The following is a 12,537-nucleotide window of genomic DNA, read 5'->3' as shown; positions in this document are numbered from 1 at the left end:
AGATGGTGATAAAAGCAAGGGGATAAGCAACAGACATCTTCCTTCATTAACTGACTCTGATTAAAAGAAAATAATGTCTTTGACGCTGTAGCTACAGAAGTCAGCCTGTGAGACGTAGCATCCTCCAAGTCTCAGATTCACTCTCTTCTAGCAGCCCAGGCTGGAAAGTAGCCAAATGTGTGCTTCTAACAACTGCCACCAAGCAGGGGGCAGGAGAGGGAAAGGAGAGAGTGAGGAAGGGGAAGGAAGAAAGAAGCAGAGGAAGGAAAGGGGGGAAAAAACCCAAACAGACAGAGACAGAGAATGAGAGAGATCGCGGGAGACGGGAGAGTGAAGGATCGGAAGGAGGGGGGATATAAAAGCCAGATTTTTATTGGAAGCAATTGACGTGGTTGCTATGAGACCCGCTCCAGCACAGGACCAGCAGCCAGCCCGGCGCTGATGGTTCTTACCTCCTACTAAACCTTTCTTTGACACAGTTTTAGAGTTGCTTAATATCTGAGCGAGCACCTGACACGGGCGACTTTTTCTTTCTTTTTTCTCCTCCCGTCTCTCGGGTAAGATGGAGGTAGAAAGCGAAGCCAGCTGCTCCCCCAGCCGTGCATCAGGCGGGTCCAGAGAGTACAAGGTGGTAATGCTGGGAGCTGGGGGAGTTGGTAAAAGCGGTAAGTTTTAATACCAAATGCTGGGGAAGGAGGGAGCTCTGGAGAGGCAACTCTATAGAGTCAATAATGATGATAATGATAATAATACTGCCGTCTGGGGCTAGCTAGCTACGGCAGGTAAACACCAAGTATCTGGCAGGATGTTTAAAAGTAATAAGGACTGTTAAAAAGATGTAGATGAGTCGGGAGAATGGAACGACAGCCAGTGATAATGTGTAGAACTTAAGATCTTTTTTGTTGCTTTGATTTCTGCTAGGTGATATTTGATCGTAATTTCTATGTCCTTTTTAAAAAAATAATTAATAACATATTTATGAAATAGTCCTGGTATGGGAAAATATTCTCCTGTTGTCAAAAATACTCCCATAAAGAAAAAGGTGCTATGAATATGCAATGAAACACACATATGCAAAGGCAGACACGCAGGCAGGATTATCAGTGCTGATGGTTGTGTTTATTTCTTTGATTAGGAGCTTCCTGTCCTCTTTCCTTATCTCTGATCTGATCTAGCATGGTGTGGTCTTTGAATGTCTGGAAAAAAGTGACAGAGGTTGAAAGATGGTATTCTTTGTGGGACTTGAGCAGGGTGATCAAATCATATTTTGTGGTTAAACAGATTTAGAAGAGAAAGCTACAAACATAAAAGGATATGGGATGCTAATGGAAGTAAACACTGGTACATTTGTTATGCTACATTAAAAAAAAAGTTGTCAGTGGTTGGGTTTCTTGAGGGGCTCAAAAGGCCAAATAGAACAAATTAAAACAAAAAATAGTAGTGTTTGAGGCTGATCAAATGGTGAAAGAATATCTTGGGGCTATGGTTATCAATAGAAATAAAAAGGCAAATATAACTTTTTTTTCTATAAATACAAAAAGATCCTCACGGGGGGATACATCTGTGGGGATGCCAGAAGACAAAAGAAATATTAAGAGTTAACGTTGACAAAAAGTAACAACAACAAAAAACACCTCAACAGTTCTATGCTTGACAAAAAGATTCAAAGTTGAGGCAACACTCTTGGCATAACCCCCCACCAAAAGGCTGATAACTTCGGTAGTGAGTCCACAAGTGGTAAGAAAGTTGATCAGTAAAGGAAAGAGAATAGGGAGTGAGATTCTAGCAGACAGCAAAGGTAAGGAGGTTAGAAAACTGGGAAGAGACATAAAGTTGAATACCCCCAAAACCCTCCTAAAAAAAAATACCACAAGGTATTATAAAAAGAAAAGAATAGGTGGATCTGGACTTGGCCAATTGTTAAATGCTTGTCCAAGTGAGAAAAATAAATCATCTCATGTAGTTAGGAAATGTGAAGTGTAACACTTCACAACTGTGTAGGAGTGAGGAATTTTCTACAAGCTTTTCTTCTTCTTTAATGTGATGATTTGAAAGGGGAAGAGTCGAGATAGGTGAGGATTAGGGAAGGAGGGGAAAGAGAAAGGATAAAGAGAAAATAGTCCATACAAAATAAAGCTATCTTTTTAAATAATATAGTCAGTTAGATACAATGAGGTAGAACAATTTGAGAATAAAACAGGAGAGAAACAGATCTAAGAAAAAGGCGGGAGCCAAATGAACAGAAATGCCACCAGAGGTGTGTGAGGTCAGAGACGCTGCAACAGTCCCATAATGTGCCCGTGTATTACCTTTGTTTGCTGGCTTGTTGTTTTCCTGTTTCACCAGGAGCTTGGGGGATGTGGGAATAGAGTGACTAGTTTTTAGTCATATTCCATGGAAATGGACCTTGGAGACAGGAGGTGTAAGACAGTGGCATCCTTCAGCAATGTACTTATCCTGGAGGTGGTATTAGTCTACTGTTTTGACCTTCCCATATATTATTTGTAGTGACTAATCATTGCTACCTTTCTAATAACCAGGCATTTTGACATAACAAAATGTTGGCAGAAATTTTTGATGTAACAAAATGCTGGGTTGCTCTCACCTTCAGTGTGCACATTAAATAGTTGAGCGAAACTTATTCAGTATGATTAAGACAGGAGTAGCCAGGTCACCTCTGAGAAGGTTAAGGATAAAAGAGAGCAAATAGTTCCATTGTACTGATTTTATTAATAGTGTACTTAGCTGTTACTTTAGAGAGAATAGAATTCCTAGTACAGTTCCACGTCCAAAAAAGTCTGTCCTTATGGCTAAATGTTGGGAATCAGAGTGATGGAATCACATCTTGCTCTTGGGTTTTGTCCCTATGATTCATTGGTGTTAACAGTTGATAAATGTTCAAGCACTGATTCTCACTATGAATCTTCTTTTGAAGGTTAAAATGTTTGCTTTCAAATGAACTAAAATATTTTTTTTAATAAAAAAGCCACTTTTTGTATTGCTGAGTATCTGGGTCAACAGAGGCCAAATTTACTTTTCTTCCCACAGTTTCAGTGGTTTATGTTAAAGAATTGTACAAACCAATTAAGGGAGATTGTATGAAAGGATTTCAAGAAGTCTGTGTTCTGAAGAAACTAAAGAAGATGTATCAAGCTATCATCTGTCTCTAATTCTGACTCATTCCAAGTCAGCCTTGTACATGAATGAGAAATTCAATTTACAGGAACCATAATTTTTAAATGAACACAATCTTGGAGATTGTCTATGCTTACTGTGAAATTAGCTTTTTCTCCCTGTCCCTATTTTACTAAGATATCCTTTAGTGAGTAGGGAATTTGGGGGGTGGGGGGGGGGGCTTATAACTTTACTAAAACAGGAATTCCCACAAGATTTAAAATGCATGGGTAAATAAATGTACTGTGATAAATCTCCAACCACCAATCAACACGTTTTTGAGCACATACTATGCATGGGCCCTGTGCTAGTTCCTACAGAGAGGAAACAAAAATGAAGTAAACATTTGTGTGGCAGATATGGGTATATGGTTTTCATGCTTATATCCAGTCTTAACCACAATCTAATTAGCTGTCACCATTTTGCAAATGGAAAAACTGAAGCCCAGAGTGACCACTTGTGCTTGGTCATAGAGGTAATAATAGAAGTCTGTGAAGTTTTAACTGACTCTTCTATATTATATTTAATGCCACGGAAGGAATTGCAAAGATTTTTAACACTTACAGTCAAGAAGAAAATAGGCCTGTTGGTAAGGCATTCTTTACTTGAATGTTATAGCTAAAAAATATTTCTGGGCGCCTGGGTGGCTCAGTCAATTAAGCAGCCTACTTTGGCTCAGATCATGATCTCTTGGTTCGTGGGTTCAAGCCCCGCATCAGGCTCTATGCTCACAGTTCAGAGCCTGGAGCCTGCTTTGGAGTCTGTCTCTTCTCTCTGCCTCTCCCCCACTCACACTCTTTCTTTATCTCTCTCAAAAATAAATAAACATCAAAAAGTTTTTTAAGGGGCACCTGGGTGGCTCAGTCGGTTGAGCGTCTGACGTCGGCTCAGGTTATGATCTTACTGTCTGTAAGTTCCAGCCCCACATCGGGCTCTGTGCTGACAGCTCAGAGCCTGGAGCCTGTTTCAGATTCTGTGTCTCCCTCTCTCTCTGCCCCTCCCCCACTCATGCTCTGTCTCTCTCTCTCTGTCAATAATAAATAAACATTAAAAAATTAAAAAAAAACATGTTTTTTTGTTTTAAAACATAAAAGAGATTTCTACCATCTAGACTAACACTTTCATTTACACATCTATATATTTTTAATCTTTAAATGAATATAAGTAAACATGCATAACATTTACATTATTTATAAATAAAAACATTTGCATCATATTTATATACACATAATTAAAAGAAATACCTAATAGTAGCTAAGAGCCCTATAAGTACTGAGTAAACAGGATAAACAAGAAATAGTCCTCACCCTATTTGAAAGATGAGGAATTGGGGCGCCTGTGTGGCTCAGTCCGTTAAGTGTCTGAATTCAGCTCAGGTCATATCTCATGGTTTGTGAGTTCGAGCCCTGCATCGGGCTCTGCTGACAGCTTGGAGCTTGGAGCCTGCTTTGGATCCTGTGTCTCTGTCTATCTCTGCCCCTCCCCCTCTCATGCTCTGTCTCTCTCTCTCAAAAAAAAAAAAATAAAAACATTAAAAAATATATGGGAAATCAAGTCCCCAGGAGTTGAAAGAACATGCCAAATTCATGCTACAGTTGTGGCAGAGTCACATCTGGAACACAGTTCTCCTGACCCCCACGAAGCTGCTTTTACTCCATAACCAAGTTTTTATACAGGGTATTATAAATAAAAATTGGACCTATTATGCAATTAATTTGGTATAAATTAGGCACATTCTAGTCTCCATTGCTCTTTGTTCCACTGCCTACCATCCCTTCCCCTCCCTCAAAACAGAAAATAATAAAATCTCACAGCTATGGCTTAAGAATTTAGTGGAGTCTAAACAATCCTCGTAGCTGTTTTAAACATTTTCCTTTCCCTGTCTCTGTAGTTTTATAATACAAAGGCTTTTCCTCCATGACAGAGCATGGCAAGTATCTGCTTTCTTCCTCTGCATTCGCATCTGGTTCTTCCAGTTCAGACTCAAATTATTCAGCAAGTCTCATCCAATAATAATGTGATCTTACTTTCCAAGATACATTCTTTTCCTATTCTGTTTTGTGATCTGAATTGAGGGTAAAATAATTTGAGGGGAGTGGGTCATTTATTCCTTGAGGTCAGATGAGGCATCTGAGGCAAAGAGGTACTGATTTGTCCAAGAGTACACAGAAGTAAGTAAGAAATAGGGGGCTTAGTCAGTTAAGTGTCTGACTTTTGATTTCGGCTCAGGTCATGATCTCGCAATTCCTGAATTCAAGCCCCTCATCGGGCTCCACTCTGACAGCCGGAGCCTGCTTGGGATTCTCTCTCTCTGCCCTTTCCTGCTTGCTCTCTCTCTCTCAAAATAAATAAACTTAAAAGAAAAATTAAAAAAAAAAAGAAATAGGAGAGTAACTCATGTTTCTAACTCAAAGTTGTTTTCTATCAGATTTTGTGAGAAAAGTAGAGAAAGTATCCGAACATCAGATGAGGTCTACATGGTCTTCTTTACTCCCCGGGATACATTTTGGAATTACCTTGGTAAAATTTTGTGTGAAATTTTGTCAAGGGTGAAATTTGTATGAAATATTTTGCAAGTGACTGGGAAGAGACAGGGTGATATCCCTCTCCGCTATTGCAGACATGACCCCTGGACTCCAGGAACTCACTATCTCACGGGGGGAAATATGTTGCATACCACAAAGTGATAAGTTTATATCAAGCCTGTGACATAAGAACTGTGGGAGCTCAGGGTAAGCGGTGGCTAAATCTGCATGCAAAGGCTAAGAAGGAATCTCAGCAGAGAGGATACTTGAATTGAGTGTTAAGTGATGAGCAAGATTTCTTGAAGTTGAGAAGGAAAAGTACAGACAGCGTGGGGTATGGAGAGGAAGATAATTTAATGGAAACAGGGCATGCAAAGAAAAAAAGCAATGTGAAGACTATCACTTTTCATGGAGGGGTCTTGATAATTTGGTGTCTATGGGAGCATTTGGAAAAATCTCCCCGAGTTATGCTTTAAAACTCTCTTAGAGAACTGTGAAAAGTAAAACCAAACAAAGCAAATAAGGTGAAAACATAAAAAGTATTAGGGAACTCAGAATTTATTAGAATGCATCTATTGTGAATTTTTTGTAAAGAGGAAACTCATTTATAAAATAGGCAATCATACTCTGCCCCACATTCTTCTGCAATTTGTCTCTTTTATACATTGAGTTTTGTGAAGCAGGATTTTATCAAATGAAAGCAGTAACAATATTTTCTGAGGTAAACAGAAAGCAGCACAAAACCAATTCCTTCAACCGCAATGAATTGGTATAAGCAGGTAGAAAATCGAGCCTTTATCTGATGAATTAAATCAAGGCAAACAACCAAGTGCATAACCCATGTCCCTAAGGCTCTGTGTTTTACCTCATTAGCAGAACTTTGGATCTGACAAAGCTGAATAATTGTCACATCATGACCACGTGTTATTTGAACCCTCTGGAATGCAAAGGCAAAGAAAAATAAACAAGGGAAAAATGAAAGGATTTCAAGACTCAGAGGCCCTCCGTTCTCACCCTTCATTGTCACCACCCTAATTATACTGCACATCATCAGTCACTGTAATCCTGTCAGCAAGCATTGGCCAAGAGGTCCAAGTAAGGCTAGTAGAAAAGTAAATTGGTATCTACTTGCTCAAATAATGATTGAAAGTGTAATTTAGGTAAAAGGTGTTGACGAACAATATTTCCAAGATTATATGCACTCTATAGATTTTAAACTGATAAAAGAGACTTAGTACCTTCCTGTGTCTTTATCAGAAAAAGGACCTGGAGATGAATGAACTTGTATTGACCCCTGGCTATCCATATGCTGCTGGGCTTCTTACGTTTACACATTCACTTTGGAGCCCCAGGGGCCAATGACCTATTGCATTCATCCGACCCCATTCGCTCCTCACCTTGATCTTGTGAAGTAGATGTTAGTGTGTGCACTTTATACATGAGAAAACTGAGGCTCACAGAAAAAGTAATGTGCCCAGAAACACAGAGATATGAAATGATGAGCCCAAGGCACCCACACATACATATATCAGTTAAGTACTTATTTTCATTTTCCCACCCTGAGAGTTTTTGTTTTATTTCTTGAGGAGATGATGCAGTAAATGTGAGTCCTGATTTCAACTGAATCTTCACAGTTATATTTCAGACAGACAAAATCATATATACCAAAGTATGTGGCAAATTTTAATTTTCTACAGAAACAACAAAGACTGCCCTTGTTAGGTACAGTCAGGGGAAGCATGGGAAGTTCTGACCAACAAGATGTAGGCGCTGATGATATTTCACATCCTGGTCTATTCAGGGGCCTGGACAAAATCAAGTAACTCAGTAATAAGAAACTATTAAAAGCTGGGATCATGTTAATTAAGGAAGTAAATGAGTAATTGATGTATCAGGTGGATTTTTGTAATCTCTTAGGTGCTGATCTGTCTTAGGGAGAATGTTTTCTCTATACGTGTATATTACAAGAGTAATTGAAAGTAACTCCAGGTCACAAATGGGAAATAACCTTCTTTGTTCATTTATTTAATAAGAATAGATGGTGTGTGTGTGTATGTGCATGTCTGTGCACATGTATATGTATCTGTGTGTGTCTGTGTGTGCATATCTGTGTATGTCAGTATATCTGTGTGTGCATGTGTGCAAGTGTGTGTATCTGCATGTGTGTCTTACGTGCTTGCATATCTTTGCGTGTGTGTGTGCATGTGTGTGTATTTGTGTGTCTGTGTATCTGTGTCTGGCATGTATGTATATCTGTATGTGTCTGTGTGCATGTGTGTCTTGCATGTGTGCATGTCTGTGTGAGTCTTGCACATGTGTGTGTGCATGTGTGTGTGTGTATCTGTGCACATCGGTGTGTGTCTGTGTGCCTACACCTGCGAAAGGCCTTGAACTATTAGCAGGAATTACAACCCCCACCCTGTCTAGTGGGGTGAAAGAGGTGAACTGTAGTGCAACGGGGGAGGTGCAAAGGGAGAGATGTACTAGTGGTATTTTGAAAACAATGTACTTTGTGTGTCAGGAAGTTAGAAGAACTTCCCATAGGTGGCTCACTTGCTCAGCTACAGTGCTGGAACCAGAAGCCTCATGACCTCTTGGCTTCTTGGATGATGGACTTTTCCATTGAATCATGCTGCCTTTTGTAAACCAGCATAAAATCTGCTTCTCTTAACTGAAGTTTGGGCTGCTGATGGTGACTGGTGTGTGTGTGTGTGTGTGTGTGTGTGTGTGTGTGTGTGTGTGTGTCTTTGCGCTGCAATGGCAACATGAATGTATGTACACTGATGGAGGGCAGTCCTCTGCATTGCTTATAAGAATGTCTGAAACTCTCTTATCACTGAATTTGGCTGTTATTTACAAGGCCCAGCAATGTTCTCAACTCAGTCACTTGGGTTTTGTTCATAAATGTCAGCCCTCTGACAACCATCACCGAGCAGTGCCATCTGCTCTTCTGGTTCATCAGCAGGCACCAGCTAAGTGTCCCTACTGCCAACTGTGCCAGGTAATCCCTCCTGCCCTTTCCGCCTGCCATGACCCTGCTCTGCCAACACCACCACATTGGCATTGGAACGTGACCTGCTCGAGCCTCCACACTCGCAGGTCCCTGAGCATCCTGCCACGGCCAAGTGTCCCGGAGAGACAGTAGTCTGTACCAGATTCTCCCTGGAGTGTGCGTGAAGCATGGAGTATGTGGGAGGATGTGGGAGGAAGCTGAAGATGTAGTATTGAGAAGGGAATCAGAGGATGCACAAGGTTTAGAATCCCAGGAAAAAAAGTTTTACTTGAACTGGAATAAGACTGTATAGAAAATTGGTGGTCTCACAATAAGACACCAGATGAGGATTTTTAACTCATTAGGTAAGTTGTGTGGTAGGGGGAGGTCTTTGTTCAGAAGACTGCTTGTACAGGGAGGCATTGTTTGGGTGTTTGAATAGTTATGTATTGAATAAGTAAGGAAACCTTAGATGATTTATCACTCCAAAGTTTCTCTTAACATGCTTTAAAATGAGAAACAGGGGTGCCTGGGTGGATCAGTTGGTTGAGCATCTGACTCTTGATTTCAGCTCAGGTCATGATCCTAGGGTCATGGGATCGAGCCCCATGTGCTGAGTGTAGAGCCTGCTTAAGATTCTCTCTCTCTCTCTCTCTCTCTCTCTCTCTGTGTGTGTGTGTGTGTGTGTGTGTGTGTCCCTCCGCCCCTCTATCCGGCTCATATGCTCTGTCTCTCCATCTCTAAAATAAATAAATAAATAAATAAATAAATAAATAAATAAATAAATAAATAAATAAAATTAGAAACAAACATGTCAGCATATGCCCATGCTTAAGCCTCTATGTACCCACAAGGAGGGATGATTTCTGTTCTGTCCAAACTCTTGCTCTGTCTTTCAACTTCTTGGCCCAGGGAAGATAAGAGCCCGTATTTCTGAGTCTTCAATGGGCCCAACTCTGTTGTAAGTGCTTTCTGTACATTAATTCATGGAATCCTCACAAAACACTGCCGTGTAGCTGTGGTGATTATCCTTAGCTGACAGAAGACAAAAGTAAGGCTCGTGGAGGGACTGGAGGAGGGGGCCTGCAGGAGTCAGCCTCTGCCAGATCCCAAGCTCTGAAACATTGTACACTAGACCACTCACCATCCATGCTCTTGATCTGCCCTTCATCTGCAGTCTGAGGCCTCAGCATAGAAATCAGAACAGAACAACGTGAACTTCAGGTTTGAGCATGCAGAAACCCAGATTTTATGTTTTCTCATCTCTAGATAGGGATATTAACTTTACTGACTGCAATGACTCATGCTTGGGTATTTATAACAAAACCTGGCACGTCGTAAGTGCTGAATAGCACATATAACATGAATGGACATTTTTTAAAAACTATTTGTCTTTAATAGCATCTGACCTTGCATGGACCAAGCAAGCCCTTTGACTCTCCATTTTCCCCATTCTAAAAAAAATGGTGTTATTTATAATTACCTCAAAGAGTTGCTACATAGATGATATTAGAAAATATTAAATAGGGGTGCCTGGGTGGCTCAGTCAGTTAAGTGTCCAACTTCGGCTCAAGTCATGATCTCACAGATTGTGAGTTCAAGCCTCGCGTCAGGCTCTGTGCTGACAGCTCAGAGCCCGGAGCCTGCTTTAGATTCTGTGTCTCCCTCTCTCTCTGTCCCTCCCCTGCTCGCTCTCTCTCTCTCTCTCTCTCTCTCTCTCTCTCAAAAATAAAAAAATAAAAAAACATTTTAAAAATGCTTTAAAAAATAAAATGTTAAATAAAAATGTGAAGTATAGTGCCCAAGAAATTCCATTCTTAGTAAACTTGTTACTTGCTGTCCTCCCTCCCTTCCTCCCTTTCACCTTCCCTTCCTTCCCTCCTTCCTATCTCCACACCTCCACCTAAGGCAGTTTATCTCAGTAGGGTGGGGGAGAGTGATGGAAGATCTTTCAATGTGTTACAGGAAAATGCAATTTGGGTTGAATATTGTAAATGTGTCATTGTATATCCACTTGCTCTCTGCCTGCTCTTGCTCTCTATGTCCTTATATTGATTAGATTCAGCTTTAGTCTCTTGAGTAGTAATTTCGGTGACAATAATAATGGTGGTTTGCTAGTTACCCTAGTAAACAATCCCTTTATTCATCCTAATTGACCCATCACACACACACACACACACACACACACACACACACACACACACACACACCATTGCCTTGTAGGGAAAGGATTTGAGGATTTGAGGACAATTACCTGCCTGCTACAATAACTAAAAAGGGTCTGCTTGTAAGGGCTACTGTTTATAAAAGAGCATGCCTGTGCCTAAATTTGGACTGAAATGAATTTTGCTGATACATGTGTTGTTTTAATAAATTTTGAATAATAATATGTTCCCTTTGTTCTCCATAGTAGCAGCATTGCTACATTGAAATGGAGAGTCCTATTTAATGGTTGCAGGAACAGCTAATAATAAGCTACACATATAGATTTTTTTAAATGGAAAAAATCAGACTCTTTATTTAGAAGCGCAAGGGGCACATCTGTTATTTGAAATTGAATTGTACTTTAACTAATTGGTCTCCTCCCATCATTTTTTAACCCACTACATCCCATTGCTTTTGCTCCCCATATCACCATCAGGACAACTGTCTGAGATTCTGTTTTGCTTCTTTCTTCTCCTTCTCAGATGTCATCTGTGGCTTGCCCATTGCCAACAGGCTGACATCCAAAGCCCACAGGATTCCTGATGTCTGAGACCATGTGGGACTATCCATCAACTAATCATCAAGGAGGCATCCCCAAGGCTGGACACATAGGGAGAGTTGTACTGGATGGCACAGAGGAATCAATCTGGATAGGGCAGAAATTTGGGAACCACAGAATAGAAACAAATGTTAGAAGCCAGGAGGGGTCAGTGATGGGTTGAAATGGAGTCAAGAATACTGTGCTAATGGAATCAGATGAAGTATAACCCAGGTACTCAGATCCAGAAATGAGGTTACAAAGGCCAGGGTGCTACAGAAATGTTATTTTATGTTGGCCCTGGTATGATATGATTTGTTGCACTGTATCTCTCATTTCTGTCTCAGTCTCTCTGTCTCTGTCTTTCCCCCTCCCTCTGTGTGAGCTATGCCCTGATCTAAAAAGATCCATGAGACTACCAGCGTGATCTGTCTTCTAGACAAATTATTCTACTTTTAGTCCTTCAAATCCTTGAGGCTTCTTGCCTATAGTATTCACATAATTATCCCAACATGAGTTCTCTTTTCCTTTCTCTCAATTTATCCAGTTTTGTATTTCCTTCCAGATTCTGCACAAGTATTTTCTTCTCCTTAATATCTTCCCGGTCTACTCTAGTCTAACATTTGTCCTCTTACACTTAAAATTCTTTCTGACTGTTCATTTCACAACTGTTCACAATTATACAGATTCTTCTAGTATCTGGTTTGTGGTCTTAAAATGTTATTTAAATCGTTCATTTTTATGTGACTTGCAGCCTTTTTATACTTCCCATCTTGAATGCAAATTCCTGCAGGATAGGAAATAGATTTTATATTGTCTTTTCTCTCCCATGAAATGCATGGTAGTAAATTCTCAAAAAATATTTATAAATTCAATTCCCCCCTCTCATCTTTGAGAAAGGACAGGGAGTAAGACACCACACTTATGTAGTGAAATAAAACTAAGCAATATTCTAAAATTCTGTAATACAAAGACCCATGAATCTAAGAGAAAGAAATTGGAACCAGTAGAAGTATAGCAGGTATGTGAGTGTGGGGGAGGCTATGGCTTGGGAGGAACCTAGGCTCAGACTAGCATGAATACTTTTTGGTGGCAATGGATTT

General features: G+C 40.2%; 1 protein-coding gene across 1 annotated transcript in view; it reads left to right on the top strand.

The window, feature by feature from the left end:
- Window positions 1–218: 218 nt before the first annotated feature.
- The window catches only part of RIT2 (Ras like without CAAX 2), a 363,856-nt gene continuing 351,537 nt past the window's right edge, over window positions 219–12,537 (top strand). Inside the window, exon 1 of the mRNA XM_027068876.2 lies at window positions 219–665. Within this exon, the coding sequence (XP_026924677.1) occupies window positions 563–665 (103 nt within the window). The 5' untranslated portion in view covers window positions 219–562. The remainder of the gene's footprint in view (window positions 666–12,537) is intronic.

This window comes from Acinonyx jubatus, chromosome D3 (assembly GCF_027475565.1).
Source record: "Acinonyx jubatus isolate Ajub_Pintada_27869175 chromosome D3, VMU_Ajub_asm_v1.0, whole genome shotgun sequence".
Classification (NCBI taxonomy): domain Eukaryota; kingdom Metazoa; phylum Chordata; class Mammalia; order Carnivora; family Felidae; genus Acinonyx; species Acinonyx jubatus.
Note: the sequence above shows the minus strand (reverse complement) of the source record. Positions and strands in the feature narration are given on the sequence as shown.